Source organism: Gracilinanus agilis, chromosome 2, assembly GCF_016433145.1.
Source record: "Gracilinanus agilis isolate LMUSP501 chromosome 2, AgileGrace, whole genome shotgun sequence".
NCBI lineage: Eukaryota > Metazoa > Chordata > Mammalia > Didelphimorphia > Didelphidae > Gracilinanus > Gracilinanus agilis.
In genome coordinates this window covers 28,041,950-28,062,111 of record NC_058131.1, presented here as the reverse complement: position 1 = coordinate 28,062,111, position 20,162 = coordinate 28,041,950, and the positions used below count along the sequence as shown (strand labels likewise).

The window sequence follows — 20,162 nt, the reverse complement described above, 5'->3', positions numbered from 1 at the left end:
TTGTGGGGCACATTAGAGGGCTTGGAGGCAGAGTCAGAAGAACTGAGATGATAGGGGATGAGGAGAGACCTGGTCGGGTTTAGAGAGGCTTATGGGGTCAGCTGGGAGAGGTTTAGAGGGTTAGTGAGAAAACCCCATGAGGCCTGGAGTGATATAGTGTGGAAAAGACCGTGAGGAGTTTGGAGAGGAATAAAGGTTTGGTGGGATGCTGAAAAGAGAAGTCGATAGAATGAAAATGGGAGGCAATTGGTAGGGGAAACCTTTAGGGGTTGGTGTGCCCCAAAGGAGGAGAGGCAGTGGAGGGTTGGAGTAGGGTTAGGAAAATGGTGAGAAGGAGAAAAGGGTGATCTGGGTTGGGCTAAGAGAATGCCTCCGGGTCAGAGGGTTGGCCGGGGATGGCTTTCTAGATTTGGGGTGATGCGAGGTGAGGAGAGAAGATTGGAGAAGAGTTAGAGGGCTGCTAGCAGATTGGGGATGGTATGGGTTGGCCGGATAATGTGGGAGAAAGGGTTAGGGTGGAGCGGATTCATAGATTTAGGGTCACTAAGCAGTAGAAGGGGTTAAGAGACTGGGAACCGTACGAGAGGAGGAGAGAACGTAGAGCGCTTAGAGACAGGAGAGCTTTGAGCCCGCCTGCCTCTCCCCTTACCTCGGACAAGGATCCGGCGGCAATAATCCGCTTCGTTGGCTCCAGTCTGGCGCTCGCTCTCAGTGCAGGTTGTCTCAGATCCGGCTGGGGGACTGGTGGCCGAGGTTCCGGCTACGTCCTTGAGCCCGCGGCTGCCGCCTCCTCCTCCTTCTCCTCCTCCTCCTCCAGCCCCACCACTGGCCCAGTCTCCCGTGCGCCCTGTGCTCCCCAGATCTCGCATTCTCTCGGCTGACGCCAACCCGATGGGGCCGCGTCCCTGCTCTGCTCTTCCATCGCCCATGCCGCCCGCAGCAGCCGCCGCGGCTGGTGCAAGCATCGGGCGAGAGAAGATCCCCGCCCCCTTGCCCTCCCCACCCCCGCCAGCTCCGCCCCTCGGCTTCTCCTCCTCCTCTTCTCTCCTCCTCTCTCTCAGCTAACAGATCCAGTAGGGAGGGGCTGCTGACGAGCCCGGGGACTCGAGGCTTCATTCCCAGAGCGCCAGCCGCTCTGCTCCGGGACCGGGTGGGAGGGGTCTGGCAGGCGCACGTGAGCCTGGGGAGGGGGGAGCCGGAGATGGAGCGACCGGAGAAGTCTGGTGTGGGGAAGGATGGTGGGGAAAGGAGGGGAGGGTGGAGATCCCGCCGGGGAAAGGGGACGGGGTGGGGGTGTGAGGATACGGGGCCGGGGAGTAGGGAGGAGAGATGGGGAACTAGATTCTGGAAACAGGGCTAGAGGTCGGGGACTAGAACGGAGAAAGGCCCGGAGTCGGCGAGCTTTACTGAATTTTTAAAAGCAGGGAAACGATAGGGGGATCTCTCCTCTCCCAAGAACGTGGAGAAGCACAGCTGCTCCAGGAGGAAAAGGAAATTCATAGGGCTACGAACCACTCGTCCACCCCCGGGAAGTCAGAGTTCGAAGACTGCAGTCATTTCCCAAGTTCGTCATCCCTCCCCCACCCCAATGTTTTTTGTTTGTTTCCGCTGCCTAACTGAGGGGCGCAAACGGCCCAGTTTAGGAAGCGTGGAGTCCTCCAGTGCCCCCCTGGGTCCCACATCAATTGCTCGAATGTTGGGGGATGAATGGGAGGTGGAGGAGGAGAGACACACACACGCACAGAGGGAGGGAGAGTGTACCGAAAAGAAAAAGGGACGGGAGGAGAGGAAGGGAAGGAAAGGGAATGGACAGAAGTTGGGTCCATAAGAGTGAACTCAGAAGAAAGGGAGACTAGAGAGGACGGAAAAGATAGCGGGAGAGAAAAAAGAAGCGACAAAGAGTGAAAAAGAAAAGGAAAGAAGGGGCCACTCCCCCCTCCACCTCCAACTTAGCCTTATCCTTCTGGAGAAAGGGAGATGGGGGCGAAGAAAAGGAAAGAAAATCAAAGAAAAAGGAGACGTTCGTGAACGGTGAGCCTCCAGCTGCCTGGTTTCCTATACCTTTGCCCTGTGGCTCTCGACTTATAAACACACACAAAGCAGTATCTATGCGGCTGGAAATGGGGCCCGAGGTAGCTGAATGCATGAGAATCAGGAGAATTTGGTTCGTGTAGACTGCAAATGTGGTGCACTTCATTCAACACCTCAACCTTCTAAATCTATGGGTGCCTCCCGCCCCCTCTTATCAAACTCTTTCTTGGGGGAGAGGGAGATAACTCGTGGCTATCTGGGCCCCTGGCACGATGGATCCTTAGGCCTCAGCTCCCCCCCCCCCTACCGCCCCCCTTTCTCTTTCCCTCTCCCTGCCCCCTATCCCAGGCCCCTGCCTGGTCCCCGCCCCTGCTCAGCTCCAAAGGGCGAATATAAGCGGTTGAGAAGGTTTGGATCCTCCAGGTCTTGTTTTTTTAAGTTGCAGATTATTTGGGGAGAGGGTGGGGTGTTGTGACCTCACGGACCTACACACATCGAAGCCGAGGGTCGGCGTGAGGGGGAGGGGGCCAGCCAATTCTCGTTACTTAATTGCGTGATTGACATCCGGCCACAGCCCGTCTGGCAGTGTGGGGGGCAGCGCGGGCTGGGGGCTGCTCGGCTGGAGGGCCTATTGAAGGAACCCGAGCAAAGAGAGAAGAAAGGAAGAAAAGGAGAGAGGGCAAGGATGCTTTTTCTCCTTGGGTGGGTGGGTGGGTGAGGGGCATCGGCCTCCGGACTCTTTCCTAATCAGCTCCCGAGAAGGATTATTTGGTAAGCACAGGGACTGGGTCTCCTGGCTCTGTGTGTGTGCGTGTGTGCATGTATGAGCTTCACAGGGCATAGTTAGACCAGGCTGCTAATCTCTGTGTGCCTGCCCTTGGTGGGTGTGAGTGTGAGGTTTTCGGGGACACATAATTGTGGGTATGTAAGAAATCTTGGTGTGTGTGTCCTTTGTGTGTTTGTATGGATTTTGTTGTGGGTGCTTTATGTGTGTAGAGCGTGTCCTCTATCTTCTCCACTCTCCAGCTCCCCCACCCCCACCCCCACCCCCCAAACACTGATAAAATTGGAAGTAGACGCTCCAGGAACCTGGGACTCTCTCTTCCCTATCACTTCCCCTGAGACTCAAGACTTTCCTATACTAAAAGAGGTAAGTGATCATTTTCCTTCATCAATTCCTGCCTCCCCTTTCCAGTTTTTTGGGAAAGAGCCCTGGAATTTTCCTCCTCTCAAAACAAGATTGTTATAGCAACTTCAGGCCTCTTGGGGGTGGGGAGGGAACAGGGCTCATTCTTTGGTCCTCTGAACTTCAATCCTCCTTAGAACTTTGGCCCTCAAACCCTTCAGTCTAATAATAATAGTAATTATAATTATAATAGTAACAGTTTACAAAGTACTTTTCTCACAGCCTCCGGACCCTGAGCCTCCCAGGCCCATGGAGCTTCAGCCTCTTTCCTGAACTTTCAGGCCCTTAACACTGCCTTCTCTCTCTCTCCACCCCACCCCCCCAAATTTCCCAATCTCCCAGCTCCCTGAGCCCACAGTCAGCTAGTTTTCTAGTTGCTCAGTCTCCAACCCCCAGTTACATAAACCTTCAATCTCAAGGCCCTTGGACCCCCCCCCTTAAACCTTCAGTTCTTCATCAACTCCCTAAATTATCAATTTTTATCTCCTTTCAGTCTCTCAGCCTCCAGAACCTTGAGTCCTCCAGTTTTCAGATTCCTTCAGCTGTCAGTCCCCTAGCCCCTGGCTCTTCTTCAGAGGCAAGAAGACCCCTGGACTCTCCCCATAAACACAGTCCCCTAGCCCCCAGGCCTTATGCCTTTTCCATAGACAACTAAATTCTTTTGCCTCCGATTTAAACAGCTTTAAAAAGAGATTTGGTATGTCTTCCTTATGCTCTCAGCTTTGGGGTTTGGAAATTGGGAAGTTAAAGGAAAAAAGAGGGAAGGAGAAATTTTGTTTCATTTAGCTTTGACACCAATGAGGGGCACCTTTTCTTTAATCTTATTTTCTTGTAGAAAGAGCCCCATGTCCAACCACCTGGAGGGAATTCAGCTTTATTGCTATTGTTAGCATCATGATTTTATTGAAGAGAAAAGTTTGAAAACACTCGCCACTCTCAGAGATTGAGAATAAAGTTTCCATGTCAGATTTGAATTGGAAAAGACAGAAGTGGCTCTAGGGGTGGTAGGGGTGGGTGTAGGAGCCAGGCAAAGGATCCTTTCTACCCTTCAGCTCTCAGCCACAGAAGGTAGTGAAAGGGAAAGAGGGGGCATAGGTGGGGTAGAAAGGGTTTCTGGACTTTCCAGCATCCTCGAAGTTTCAGTTTTCAACTCTGGTCTATGGAGCGCCTTTGGAGCTGGCTGGTGGGAGGGAAAACAGGGTGAAGAGGTTGAAAAGAAGAATAAGGTCAAGTTTTAACGACCCTCAGACGGAAATGCTTTCCCAGGATGTAAGGAAGGACCAGAGTGGGGGAAAAGACAAGCGTTTGGGGATCCTTCCTTTCCTCCCACACTGGATCTTGGGCTCTTCTAAGCTGACTCTTGTCAGAGTCTGGGCTGTTTCCTGAAGGATAACGGGTGGAATTCTTCCTATATAAGATCTAGGAGGGTGAAGTAGAAATTGGGGGATGGGAACGAGGGGAATGAACTCTAGCCTCTCTGACAACGAAAGAGAATTTGGGAGCTTCCTTTCTTTGCCCCTACCACCCCAGGTCCCGAAGCCCCAGCTTCTTTCAGACTCTCTTCAGCTTTCTTTAATTCATTAATTCCCATCTCTACTTCACTCAAAGGGGGGGAGAGGGGGAAACGTAATTTTTTTCATGAAACCAGATACAGAGATATACAGAGATATGGAGAGATTATTCCCCGCCCCCCCCCCCACACACACACACACCGGGAAATGATGAAGGAAGAACAGAGGAGAGTTCAAGTGCAGAGAGGAATAGCGAAATTTAGAAAGTTTTAAGCAGTTTTGGATTGTATCTAATGTGAGGTGAGAGAGTAGATCGGACGGGGGTTGGGTCCCAGGGCTCCTGGGTTGGATCAACGACTTCTCATCCCGAAGGCTTAAATTCTAGAGAGAGAATCTGGAGGCGTTTACAAACAATCTGGTAAGATTGCTTTGCATAATGTAGGACTTCCGTAGATAAGCAGGCCGATGGGTAGATAGATGTTCCACGAATTAGAAAGCAGCATCCACCACTTCCTAATGACAGAGAATTAAGCTTTGTAAGCTGTATTTTAAAATATTGCTTTTCATTTTATTCCTTCATTTCCTGCCATCGAGCCACCAAACAGCCAACAACAACAAAGGCAAAGCTGTGGTGCTGCCCCACATGTGTAGGTATCTCTGCTTAGAGACTTTTTTGTCTCTTTCGAGTCTGTCTCTATCTTCTCTCTGGTTTCTAACTCCCGCGTCTCAACCCGCGGCCCTTTCACTAGCGCTTCCAAAGAGCTCAATTCAGCCGACTTTTATTAGGCGCCTACTCTGTCCTCCGCGCGAACAAAAGCAAAAGAGATAAGGCCTGCCCTTAGGGAGCTTGTGTTTTCCTGGGGAGGAGAGCGCGTAGAGAAGTAAATATCAAAGTTAGACCCAATCTTGTCCTTCGGTCTAATCGCTCTCTGATTTGTCTCTGTCCAAATTCTCTTCGCAAACCACAGAGACGTCTTGGGGCGTGTGTGCGCGCGCGTGTGTGCTGTAGAGGCCCAGTTAACCAATTTCTTTCGGTTTGATCCTGTCTAGTTTTCCTTCTGGGAAGCGCAGCCCCTCGCAGCGCCAGGTCTCACAGGCGTCCGATGCGTTCAAGGCGAGCCACCTGGAAGAGTTCGAGTCCGACGAATTTGACCGATAACTTGGTGCTTCGGGAAGGGGCTGGCGGTGGACAGGTGTGTACTTGTGGAAGGGGGAAAGCGGTGCGACTTGCTGCTGCTGGCCTTGCCAGTGGTGATCGGTGATGTGTGTCTGTGTCTGAGCGCGCGCGTGCCTTTGGAGCACCCCCAAGCAGACCTACCCCGAAATAGAGGGAAAAAGGAGCTAAACCGAAAAGCCAGGAAAGCCTTTCAGGCCCAAGAGCCTTGCCCCGCCCGGTGACTTTGGGCCGGTTGGGTAAACCCTCTGGGTCTTTTCTCAGTGTATAAACCGAGTGTAATAATACCGGCAGCAGTTATTGGGGAGAAAGTGCCGAGTTAGGTCTCGGCGATACAAAGACCACATTAAAATTTTAAACGGTCCTACCTTCCGGCGGCTTACATTCTACTGGAGTGGGGGAGGCAACAATTCGGCCTCCGATAAGTAAATACATCATCAGTTGGAGTGTGCGTGCGTGTGTGTGCTGGTGTGCTCACGCACAGACGCCGAGGTTACAGGCTCACACATCATTCGATGTTTGGGGGTTTCTCTCATTTGGATTGTACGAGGACCCGTTTTCTCGTTCAGCTTCTCTTTGCCTGCGTAGACGCGGCTTTTCTCCTTAGATACGTGTGGACCTGATCTCGGGAGCTTGCCTCAGAGCAGAGAAAAATATCTTCACTTTTGCCAGTCTCTAGATTTGAAACATTGTGAAGAATATGGACAAAACCCAAACCCCGCTCAGATACCCACCCCAGCTCCCTCCCATTCTAGACCTCAGACGGGCTATGGCAGAGATATTTAGGTCGGATCATAGGATTTAGAGCCTTGAACGGAGCTTAGGAACGGGCTCCTCCAACTCCTTCATTTTATTTTCCTTTATTTTTCATTAGCGTTTTATTGAGGCTTTTGTTGATATTATAGACATTTCCGGTTACATCACCCCTCTCAGGGAGCCTACTCTGCTAGCAAAGAAAAACAGTTGAAGTAAAACCAATCTACATAGCGGCCCCGCTGGATGGCGTGGGCAGTGTTCAGCATCCGTAATCACTCTCCTCTCCAAGAAAATAGTCCCTTAAATTTTTAGTTGGGAAAACGGAAGCCAAGAGAGCCAAAACTCCCTCCACCTTGTGTTTGGGAAGCGGAGAGGCTCGTCCTGGCCGATCAAATCCATATCCAAGGCTCTTTCTCGGGGTTCCTGGAGTCGTGATTTGGAGGAGGCCCCAACCATCCTTTCTACTCATTCGCAGGGCAGGGACCAATCTCAAATTCTATGAACATTCTTCAGTGGCAGATGAGAGATCCACCTTATAGGGATTTCCGACTACCGACCGTTGTCCAGATTTTCTTTCAAGGGGGAGAGAGATGGAGGTGGGTGGGAGGAGTCCTTCAACTCCCACTCCTAGCTGGTCAAAGGATGGTCATCCCCGATTGTGATCCTCTTAGTGGCCCTTTTCCTTAAGGCTTTTTAGTGCCCAGTATTGGGGGACCATTCCTCTTCATTCTCGGTCTCAGTTTGGAGGCTCCAAGCTTGGCCCCAGGTGCCCAGGACCTTCTGCCCTCTGGATCTGTTGCCATTCTGGATACCTGCCACCTCCCCAAAGGGTCACCTTCATTTCCCCGGGCTTCCGGTGTCCACATCCCAAGAGAATCCAGTTTCCTTTCCTTTGTGATCTGAGGGGCTTATTAGATCATTCTTTAAGCTCTACTTTGCCAGCCACTCCCAGCCCACCTCCAACCCACAGGGCCTGGGGCAGTGTGTGGTGCCTGAGAGCCTCTGTATTGTGTCTCTATAGGTTGGTGTGTGAGTCAGGGTTAGGTAGGTTCATCACTATGTTCCTGGGACCTAGAATGTCTCCTAGAGGAGCACATGTTCCTGTTCTGCACTCTGATGATTTCCAAACAGCTCCAAGTACTTGACTGGTTCTCATATTTATCTGAGGGATGGCCCATTTGGGGCTCTGTGTGTGTGTGTGTGTGTGTGTGTGTGTGTGTGTGTGTGTGTGTGTGTAAAGTGGCCATGCCTATGGCTGTATATGCTGTGATTGTATACGATTTCAGGCCTGCTCGTAGAATGTACGTGGGATTATATGCCGGCTTGTCTCTATGTGGATGGATATTTGGGTTACCAGCGGTGGTGGACCTGAGCTCGGGCTGTTTCTTGTCTAGAGTTTCCTCTTGGCCATATTTGCATATGTGATGCCTATATGTGTGTGGCTTATATCTGACTGGAGGTGGATTCAACATTTTTCCCCTTCCGGTTGCCCTCCTCCATTCAAGTCTTCCTATGTTGCCACACCAGAGCTTGGAGGTGATCCCAGGCTCTCTGACAGTGTGCCTGAGCATTGGGGAGTTTTGACTAGTTCCATTGGGTGGGATGGGGAAACTCCTGAGCCTTGGAGTGAGAGGATTCAGTTCAAACCATGGCTATTCCGTACCCTTTCAGCATGACTTTGAGCAAGTCATTTTCTTTCTTTGAATCTCAGGCTCCTCCTCTGTAAAATGAAGGCATGGGACACCGCTTCCACCTTCTAATTTAGGCTCAAAGGATTGAAAAATGAAAAGAAGAAAGGAAACAGGGATTTATTAAGCATCTACTATGTGTCAGGTGCTGTTCACATATCTCATTTGATCTTCACAACAAACTCGGGTGCTATTTTATCCTTAGTTTATAGTTGAGGAAACTGAGGTAGACAGAAGTGAAGTGACTTGCTTAGGGTCACATGGTTAGTAAGTGGCTGAGACGTGATCTGAATTTAGATCTTCTGACTTTGGAGCCAGTACTCTGCCTCTGCCACCCACGGTGCCCCAAGAAGGCCCCCAGCTGCTATTCTGAGAGGTTCATCATAAGACTGTTAGAGGATGAGGGGGCAAATACATTTTTCCAGCCACAGACACTGATGAACTTTTTCACAGAAGCTCTGTAATTTGTATCAGTGGATAAAGCTGCCGCACAGAGGAAAACCAGGGATACTTGAAGGATTGAAGAAGCATGTGCCTGTGGGTACAGCAAGCAATCCTGTGATCCTGGTGTTTGAGTACCCACGTTGTGCCATATATGTGTGGTGCCTGGCTGCTTGTGTTAGTGCCTGGCTGGCTAATGCCTCGTGCAATAGATTCTTTGTCTTTCTGGATCTCAGAGGGATGGGTGGCTCATGCATGCATGATGATATACGGTATAGGTTTGTGAATATGTGGGGAGGGGGATAGGGATAATCTGCACTTCTGACCCAGCCCCTAAAACCCGAGACCTCCACCTGTCCATCGCTATCTCTAGCAGTCTGGTAGCTTCATCCCCAAATCTATCTGTTCCAGAAAAACAAGAGCCCCCTTGGCCGGTTCTTCTCTATATTGATGGCTGCCTCTCAGCCTCTCTCTCTCTCCCCCTCCCCCCCAACTTCAAGTGCCAGCTTCCAGGGCCTGGGCATCACTCTGCTTTCCATCCATCCATTCCCCAGCTAGCTAGCTAGTCAGCTATGCATTTAACTGGCCATCTGCTATCTCTGTATCTTCAGGATTTAGCCGTTCTGCCCAGGCCTCTTCCTTTTCCTTTTACGCTTTTTCACATCTCTCATAGATGCCTCCATCTTGTGTCTCTATTTATGTCCCCTCTGCCTGTCTTTTGCCCAGGCCAGGAAAGAGCTGTCTCTTTTCAGCTCCTGTCTCAGGTTCCTCCAACCCCCAGAACTTGTTTCATCTTGCCCCAGTGGCTCAGCTGTGTCTCAGGGATCCTCTTTCAGTGTCTACCATCTTCCCGGAGATCATTTACATTCATACATCCACCTTTCATGTCTTTCACTGTCTTAAGTTCCGCAATTGTACAATAGATCGGAGAATCTCTAAGGTTCCTTCCACCTCTGATGACCTGGGCTTCTCCGATCCTCTCATCACCCATAGTCTCTCCTCATTTCCCTCTCTCTCTCTTCATAGTCTCCTCTCCCTCCACCCCCTCCCTCCCACACATCTATCTTCCCCGAGGAAGCTTAGACTCAGAGAGGAAAGGAAGGGAATTCCGAGACTCTGCGGTCCAAGCTCAGATCTGAACAGTGCTGGCACATAGTAGGAGCTTAACAAACACTGATTGACTGTTGGCTGAACCAGGCACCATTTGGACACCTCCAGTGACATAGATATCACATTCTCCTTTATTGTTGTTCAGTCCTTTGAGTTGTATCCAGCTCTTTATGACTCCCTTTGTTTTGTCGTTATCGTTGTTGGGTTTTTTTCCATAACAGTGACTCCATTTGGGTTTTTCTAAGCAAAGATACTAGAGTTGTTTGCCATTCCCTTTTCCATCTCATTTGACATATGAGGAAACTGAGGCAAACGTGTTTAAGTGATTTGTCCAGGGTCACATAGATAGTGTCTGAGGTCAGATTTGAACTCAGGTCTTCCTTACTTCAGGTTCAGTGCCCTATCCACTGTGCCACCTAAAGGCCCTTCTACTTTGGGACAGTTTTATTTGTTGGACAGTTTGTCTTTATAACAGAGGGGAAATATGGCTTCCCTCCCTCGGTTTCCACTCATTGTTCCTTCCCTCTTCTTCTTTCTGAGGTTTGACAGAAAAAAGCCTGATCTCTTCCAGAAGACAACTATTAAGTTGTCCTCATTAAGTGTCCTCTTGGATACAGCTAGGTGGCATGAAGGTAGAGCTTTGGGCCTGGAGTCTGGGAAGCCCGAGTTCAAATCTGACCTCAGATACTTACTAGTTGTATGACCCTAGGCAAGTCACTTCACTCTGTTGGGCTCAGTTTCCTCAGCTGTAAAATAGGGATAATAATAGCACCTAGCTCTCTCATTATATTTGTGAGGATCAAATGAGATAGTATTTGTTAAATGCTTGACTAGTACTTGGCACATAGTAGGCCCATATAAGTGCTTATTCCTCTTCTCTCCTCTCTGGATGCCCATCTTCTATCCCTTCCTGCTAGTTTGGTGTTTTCTATAGATCTCGTCCCCCTTATGCATTCTTTACCCTACTGGGTCCAGCTTGCCAACGACCTGCCCAAAAGGCCAGTGCGGCATAACTCACCTGCCTCCTTCTGGGCACGGTTGGTGCCTTCATTACTTCAGCCTGTGATCAGATTCTCCCTTATGGTTCTCAGATGCTTCATCTTGGCGTGAGGGTGATGCTGGGTTTGCTGAGGCTCTGCCAAGCTCTTCCATCTGGGACAGCTGACCGACTTTGTCCTCCTAGTAACAGACAAATAGTGGAGAAACCACTTCGATAGGAGTCAGGAAGACATAGATTCGAATCCCTCCAGTGCTGTTTTTAAAAAAAATGTTTTTATCTCATACTGATTACCTCTCTGTGTCGTAATTGGCTCACTTTAAATTTTTATTTTATTTTATTTTTTAATTTTTTCAAACTCTTACCTTCCATCTTAGAATCAATACTAAATATTGGCACAAAAGGAACAAAGCAGTAAAGGCTGGGCAATGGGGGTTAAGTGACTTGCCCAGGGTCACATAGCTAGGAAGTGTGTGAGTTCATATTTGAACTTAGGACCCTCTTTCTCTGGGGCTGGCACTCAATCTACTGAGTCATCCAGCTGCCCCCTTGACTCACTTTTAAAACAGAATCAGGCAAAAAAAAAACAACAAAAAACAAAAAACAAAAACAGAATCAGGCAGGGGTTAGGGGATGGGAATTAGACTCAGTGACCTTGAATGTCTTTTCCATCTCTAAATGTTCTATGGAAAGTTTTTTCAGCAGGTGGATCACAGGCAAATGATTCACTCAGCTATTGCAGCCTTCAAGGGCTATCTTCCAAGTGGCAAAGGTTCTTCCTTGATGGAGAGAAGCCCACCTCCTCCCCCAATGGAAATCAGTCAAAGTATTAAACCAAGTACAATTCATTAATCGGGGTGGGTGGGAGCTGGGAAGCCTGCCACGTCTCTACAAGTCTCTTTCTGTCTCTTCTTTTACATATCTCTGTGCTTTTCTCCAGTCTGGGGTTCCATTCCCCATCTCCATAGTCCCACCACCATTTCAGGCTGCTCACTTCCCATTTGTTCTCCAGTCTTCATGCTGGCTTAGATTAATTTTTTCTCTCCTCCCTCCCTTATTGTTCCATTTCCCCTTCCCATTTCAACACTACCATTCCTTTCCCTGCTGCCCCAAAGGACTTAGCCTCCACTTCTTTTCCTCAAGATGATTCCACAGAACAGTGGGAGTGTCTTGGAAAGGAGTGGGGCTGCCTTTTTGAGATCTCTGCTCAGAGACAGGCAGGATTGCCTAGGGTAGAGGCTGGATTTGTGGAGAAATGCACAGACTGGAAAAAACACCCAAAGGCAAAGACTTGCCCACTGTTTGCTGTTAGGAATAGTGGAAAGTCAGTGAAGATTGTCTTATGAGATTATACTTCCCTCTCTGACAACCCTACCTTCAAACTAGAACATTCATGGTATCCTGAGCCTTCTTTCAGAAAGTAGGGAAAGAGACCTGGGTCCAAATCCTGTAGCCACTACTATCTAGAGACAACGGGTAGCCAGGCAGATAGAAGACTGGGCCTAGAGGTGAGAAGTCCTGAGTTCAAATTTGACCTCAAATACTAGCCGCATAACCCTGAGCAAGTCATTTAACTTTTTTGCCTCAGTTTTCTCAACTGTACAACAATGATAATAATGATGATGATGACTAACTAATATTTATATGGTGCTTACTATGTGTCAGCTAAGTGCTTCACAATTATTTCTTATTTGGTCCTGGCAACAACTCTGGGACTTAGATGCCCTTATTATTAGTTCCATCTTACAGATGAGGAAACCAAGGAAAATGGCAGTTAAATGGCTTGCCCAGAGTCACACAGCTAGTATCTGAGATCAAATTTGAACTCAGATCTTCCTGATCCCAGGCCTGGCAGTCTAGCCATCTAGCTGCCTTCCAGGATTATTGTGAGGATCAAATAATTTAGCGCAGTGCTTGGCACACAGTATCAGCTATATAAATGCTTATTCCCCTCTTTGACCTTGTTCAAGGCCCAGTCTCTCTGAGTCTTAGTTTCTTCAATTATTTTGGCTTAATGTGTTTTGTGCTTTCTCATCTGCCCTTCAGTAGAATGTAAGCTCCTCGAGGACAGGAAATGTTTCATTTTAGTCTTTGTATTCTTGGTATTAGCTTAATGCCTGGCACACAGTAAGAACTTAATAAATACTTGTTGAATGAATTTTAATCTAATGGAAGTAAGTTGATCTAGATGATCTCTAAAGTCCTTTCTAGTTCCTGAACATTTTTCTTCTGAAAATGTGTGACAAAAATTATTCATATGAAGGGCTCTCCTCCCACCCAAGGGTTTGCCATTTTAACAGAAAAGGGACAATATTTAACCCAAAGGAATATTGGGCTAATGGTGGAATCTTAAGCAGAGTGATTGACCAGAAAAAGATCATATGGGGCAGGAGTAGCCTCACATCACACCCAGACACAAAGATATTCAACATCCTATTCCCAAATGCTTACTGAATGCAGATGAATTTCTCCTAAACCTTGTCCTTTCTATTCCTGTACTACCTCTAGAATATTTACCCATATCTCCACTCAAACATTCACTAGCCTAGTTCAGGCTCTCATCACCTCTTGCATAGTCTCCTGTTTGACTTTCCTGCCTCAAGCTTTTCCCTATTCCAGTACTTCTTCCAGCGAATTTCCAAAGTGATTTTGCCAAAGCCCAGGTCTGACTGTGCCACATGACACATGCTGACCAGAGGACTTGGGCACATCTCATTGCTCTAGACCAGTGATGGCCAAACTATGGCATGGGTGCCAAAGATGGCATGCAGAGCACTCTGTGGGCACTCAGCCGCTCTCCCTCCCCATCCCCACACCCCCAGAGTTCATACTAACAAGGCAGAGGGACTCCGGTGGAGCTGCTCCCTTCCCCCTCTCCACTGTGCCCATCCTGTCAACATTTTTTCACATCACCTGCCTCTCTGCTGGGCAGCCCAACGGGAGCACACAGGTGGTAAGGTGGGTGGCTCACAGGCAGAAGAGCTGGAGGGGAGCACAGCTCTGTGGCCACTCCCCTGCTCCTCTTCACCTACCTTCCATCCATGTGGGGTAAGAGGGGGCAGGGTATACCTGGCATGTGAGGGGGAAGGGCATGGCACTGGGTATGGGGGGTGGGGTGGGATGGCAGCGGGGCCAGCACTCCTCTAAAAATCTCAACTCTTCTTGCCATCTCTGCTCTAGACAACTTGAAGGCTGCAGAGAAGGTGCTGATCTGTACTAGTAAATGAGAGTTTCCTCATAAGGCATTTTCCTAGACCAGCACTGGTGATGGTTTTCAAATTTGGGTGCCCAAACTGGAGCTGCCTGTGAGCTGCCCTCTCTCTCCCCCTCCCTATTACCCCAGAAGATTGGAGGGACGAGTGTTCACTACGGCTGGGCGGAGGGGCAGGGCATGCAAAAAATGACCTGAGGTGCTGAGAATAGGGGGAACATGACAGCTCCCCCAGTGCTGGCTGGGCGTGCTTGCCAATACTTTGCCAACCACAGATCTAGTTTCCATTCCTATGAATAAGTTGTTTTCCCCATTAGAAAGGTAAACTCTCTGTGGGTGGGACCATTTCACTTTTGTCTTTGCATATCTATTGCTTAGCATCTCTTGAACAAACAATTGGCATTAAATAAATGCTTGCTACTTGACGGATTCACAGCTTTCCATAATCTGGCCTCTACTTACTCCCCCAATCCCTTGTCTCACTATTTTGCTCCAAGAGTCCCTACCTCCGGCCAGGCTAGTCTCCTCGGGGGATCATAAATTTAGGATTGGAAGGAGCCCCGAAGGCCAGATAGTGGGCGCTTTTCTTTTTAAATGTCAGCAAAGTGAGGCCTGAAGAACTTCAGAGATTTGTCCAAGATCATATAAATAGTAAGTGAATGAATGAAATTTTAAGCCAGAGCCTCTGACTTCAACAGTGTTATTTCTCATATACCACATTCCTACTACCTAGGGAGATCCACTCTGGTCAGGTTATTTCCACTGTCTGAAATGGCCTCTTAAACTCCTCCTCCCTCCATTCTTCCAGGTCAGTTTAATTCCTGTGTCCTTCAGGAAGGCTTCCCTGACCATCCCAGCTCACAGAACTCTGCTTCTCTCCCTCCCTCCCCGCCCTCCTCCCCCACCCCGTCTCTCTGTGTCTCTGTCTCTCTGGATTCTCTCTCCTCTTCCCCACTTCCTCTAAGTAGCTGCCTCCCTTACTGTCTGATTCCTTCATTTGACACTCACTTGGCTGTTTCATATTTTGGCTCTCCAAGCTGACAGTGAATTTCTCAGCAGAAAAAGATTTTTTTCTTTCGTCTGCACAGGGCTGGGTCAGGTTCTCAGTAGACACTCAGTACATTTTTTTTGAATCGGAATTGAACCATCTTGTGTTTCTGGACTCTTTCTGGAATCCTGCCAACCCTCCCAGACCGAGACAAAACCTGAGGTTTCTCTCCTGAACTCTAGAGCTTTTCTTTCCTCATTTCAGAGAGATCTGGGTGGGGAATGATAAGGCTACTTTACCTCTAGTTCCTGGAGTTTTCAGCCCCTCTCGATCTCTGGCTTCATTCCCAGCCTGGGCAGATTGAGGCTACCCAGTCCACATCTCTCATTTTACCAATCAGGAAACCGATCCAGAAGGCCCTCTCTGTGGGACGGCTAGGCTTTGGTTAAGGCAACAGCTTAGACACATGGGGATTGAGGTGGTAAAAAGAAGATTAGCTCTGGAACCAGACTACCCAAATTTGAATCCTTAATCAGTCACTTAGGATCTGTGTGACCTTGGGCAAGTCATCGCACTTTTTTGGATCTTCTGGAAAATAAACAAAGTTGAACTAGATGACCTCTAAGGTCCCACCATCTCTGTATTTATGATCTTATGAGCTATAGACTCAAGGACACACGTACACAAAGGTAGGATTCACACACGGATAATCTCCATGTATATCTTGTTTGTACCTAGGTTGTCTACGCAGGTACCTAGATATGTTGTCTCTCAGAATATATCGTCATTGAAAGCAGAGATTGCTTGTTCCCCCCTTTTGCATCCACAGCAGCTAGAACAGTGCCTGGAACATAGTAAGAACTTAACAAGTGCTTGTGGACATGCTTCATCCCACATAGACACAGTCACAGACATCGGAATATTCACATTCACAAATGAGCAGGAAGAGGCAAATGCCTCCACATAGACAGAAAACATCCCACACATGCTGATGCATTCGGAGCCATACAGAAGAGCACACATACTTATCTACTTCACGGAGAGAGACATGCACATTTGTAGAAATCCAAACATCCTTCCACACTGACTTATAGAGATGCTCACACAGGCCCCCCCAAAGATCCGCCTTTCTGCTGGCTCTGTCCTCTCAGCCTTTGGGAGGTCCAGGGTGGCCTCATGCCAAAGGAATAGAAAAGGAGCTGGATGGGCAGCTAGGAAAGAGGGGAAGCCAAGAGAGAGGCCTGGGAAGCTCTTGGAAGCCGGGGCCACCACTGGGCACAATGAGAGATACCAGTGGTGCCTTGCCTGGTCTTTGGTGATAATACTCTAAACTGTAATCAGCCACGAATGAATTAAGAAACAGATCTTCCTCAGGAAAGGATGATAAAGATATCCAGGAGGAAGCCTGACTAAAGCAGAAGTGTGTGGGAGGGAAAGGTAGAAAGCAAAGGGTAGGATCTTCTTTTATTGGTTGGGGGTGGGGTGGGGTACAAAATGGGCCCCAAGTCTCCATCTTTCTTTATTCCACTTCTTGCCTCCACTCCAGCATTTATTTTATTCTAATCATTTCCTCTTTTTGTTCTTTTCCCCCTTTCCTCCCTCCCTTCTTCCTTCTCTGTTTTATATTTTTCATTTCTATTTCTGTCTATTAATTTTTCTGTATTTTTACATCTTTTTTATTTCATTTTTGTCTTTGTAATTTTTTGTATTAGTTATTCCTCCTATAACACGATTCTATTTTCTATCTTTTTGTTTTCCTTTTTTAAACTCTCTCCCTTATATATCTTAGTTCTTTTATTTATCCTTTTCATTCGTTCCTTTAAACTTTCATTCTTCTTCCTATTCCTGCCTTTCTCCTTCCTTTGCAGGTCTTTCCTCTGCCATGCCTATTTAATCTTTAAAGGCCCCTAGCAACAATTTTCTCCCCAATCAGCCAGTCAATAAATTTTTATTAAGAAGCTACCATGTGCCAGGCATTGTGCTAAGCACTGGATTTACAAAAGGAGGCAAAAGACAAAAGGTCCTCAAGGAATTCACCATTTAATGGATAGCAAGCAAACAGATATTTACAAATAAGATATACACAATAAATAGGAAATAATTAAGAGACAGGGGGCACTAAAATGAAGAGGAGTTGAGTAGGGGAGTGATATGTTTGGACCTATAATTTAAGAAAATCACTTTGGTGGTTGAGTGGAGGATGGAGAGTGGATTGGGGAGAGGTTTGAAGCAGGCAGACTTCTCTCTCCCTGAAGCAAACTTTTATAATAGTCCAAGCATGTAGTGATAAGGACCTGCCCCAGAGTGGAGACTATTAGAGGAAAGAATGGGATGTATTAGAGAGGTGCCACAAAAGTGAAGTTGACAGAAGGGGCAATAGATGCCCTTTCATCTCCATTCTGGGATTCTTTTGTTTTTTCCTTCTGCACGTTTTAATTTTTAAAAGATACTTTATTTTGCCAATTACATATAATAACAATTTCCACATAAGTTTTAGGAAGTATAAGATCCAAAATCTCTCTCTCCCCCTTCCTAGAGATGGTAAGCAATTTGATCTGGGTTATACATATATCATATTACAAAACATTTCCATTTTGTTCACTCTTGTAAGAGATACTCATATAAAACCAAAACTCCAAAATGAAAACTCAAATAAACTAAAGTGAAAAGGAGTATGCTTTCTATTCCAACAGTTCTTTCTCTGGAGGTGGTTAGCATTCTTTGCCCTAAGTTCATCAGAAGTCTATCACTGTTGATCATCTTACAATATTGGTGTTATTGTGTATAATGTTCTCCTGGTTCTGCTTATTTGCTCTGCATCAATTCATGTAGGTCTTTCCAGCTCTTTCTTAAATCATCCTGTTCATAATTTCTTACAGCATAATAATATCCCATTCCCCAGATGATGGTCATCCCCTTGATTTCCAATTTTTGCCACTACAAAAGGGCTGTTATAAATATTTTTGTACAAGTAGGTCCTCCCTCTCCCCACTTTTTTTTTTTTATCAGCTGACATATAGATCTAGGAGTGGTATTACTGGATCAAAGGGTATATATGGTTTTATAATTCTTTGGGCATGGTTCCAAATTTCTCTCCCATTTGGGGATTCTTATTTGAAGTTTTTCTCCCCTGTTAGCCAAACTTTGAGTCTGAATTGAAGTTTGAGTGTTGGATATTGGGTTTAGGAAAATAGTAAATCAGAGAAATTGCTTAGCAATTTGTCTGTCTTGGCGAAATGGAAAGAGCACTGATTTGAGAGTCAGAGGACCTGAGTTTGAATCTTAGCAACTTATGAGTTGTGAGACTTTGGATAAATCAATTGACCTTTGTGAGCCTCAGTTTCCTAATCTGTAAAAAAGAAAGTTAGACTAGATACCCTCTGAAGCCTATTTCAACACTTAATTTATGATACTCATACTCCAAACAACAACAAAAAATCCCACCCACCGAGCCCATAATTTCTCTTAAATATTTGGATGACCTCCCCCACCTTCCCCCCACCATGGTTACATGATTCACGATTCTCCCCTCCTTCCTTCCCCCCTCCTGGAGCTGACAAGCAGTTCCATCGGGTTATACATGTATCATTGTTCAAAAACTATTTCCACATTATTCATATTTGCAGTAAAGATCTGGATTATTTTATCAGTTAGTTCTCCTTCTCTCTTTAGAGGTAGGGACTCCTCTAGCTTCAAGATTCTAATTGGAGATTTTTTTTTTTAAGGCAATGGGGGTTAAGTGACTTGCCCAGGGTCACACAGCTGGGAAGTGTCTGAGGCCAGATTTGAACCTAGGACCTCCCATCTCAAGGCTTGACTCTCAATCCACTGAGCTACCCAGCTGCCCCCCTAACTGGAGATCTTTGTCCCCCAAATATGTTGTAATTTCCATATATGTAGGTGGGAATTCCCTATTCTATACTGAGGCAGATCAAAGCCTTTCTAAAGATTTTGCAGATTAGGATTTGTCTGGGGTCACACAGCTAGCTAGTCTTAGAGGCAGGTCGAACCCAGATCTTTCTGACTCCAATCTTTCTGTCAATGTAGCTCCAGAGAAAAATCTGAAAAGGAAAATGTTCCTTTGGTACAAACTTGAACTCCGTAATTTCCCCCTAACTAGGATGTAAATTCCTTGAAGGTAGGGACTGTTCAGTGTGTACCCATCAACCCTGGGCTGCTTCCAATTTTTGCTCTTACTGGTCAGTGGGCTTGGAGGTCCACCCTTTTTTCTCCTCCTTTTATAAATTTCTACTCATCCTTTCCATCTTGATCCAAATACCAGTTCCTCTGGCAAAACCTTTCTCCTGTTAGTTGCAACATTTAAGATGTCAAGATGACAAATTTAGGACTGAAAAGGACTTTAGATGCCATCAGGTCCAAATCCCTCACATTGCAGTTGAGGAACCTGAGGCCTAACCAGGTTAAATGACTTACCCAGGGTCATACATAAGTGTCTATGACAGGATTTGAACTTAGATCTTCCCCTTTTTCTATCTCACTTAGTGCTGTGCACATTTTTTCATAGATCTCTCATGCAGTATTATGAATTAAAGCTGTATCTATGTGGTCTTTTAAATATATTTATTTGCTGTTTTTTGGTTTGCATGATCTTCAGACCTGAACATATCCCAATCCCCTCTGCCACCCCTGTCAGATTAACCAGTCATTTCCTGGGTAACTCCAGCTTAGTTGCTGTTAGTGTATCTTAAAAAGGGGGACAATTGAAACTGTTTTTACACTCCTAACTTAAAAAAGGGGGGCAGGGGAGGGAGCATTTTTTAAAAAGCAGAAACAGGGGGCAGCTGGGTAGCTCAGTGGATTGAAAGCCAGGCCTAGAGACGGGAGATCAAGTCTGGCCTCAGACACTTCCCAGCTGTATGACCCTGGGCAAGTCACTTGACCCTCATTGCCTATCCTTACCACTCTTCTGCCTTGGAGCCGATACCCAGTATTGACTCCAAGTCGGAAGGTGAGGGTTAAAAAAAAAAAAGAAGCAGAAACAAACATCCCTGTGTCACTCCTTTATTAGACCGGAAGTCGCACGAGATCAGAGATTGCCTTATCCAAAG

The 20,162-nt window shown here is 47.0% G+C and overlaps 1 protein-coding gene across 1 annotated transcript in view; it reads right to left on the bottom strand.

The window, feature by feature from the left end:
• VAX2 (ventral anterior homeobox 2) overlaps positions 1-929 on the bottom strand; it is a 31,903-nt gene extending 30,974 nt beyond the window's left edge. Inside the window, exon 1 of the mRNA XM_044663027.1 lies at positions 845-929. Coding sequence (XP_044518962.1) covers positions 845-929 — 85 coding nt within the window. The remainder of the gene's footprint in view (positions 1-844) is intronic.
• Between the last annotated feature and the right edge of the window lie 19,233 nt (positions 930-20,162).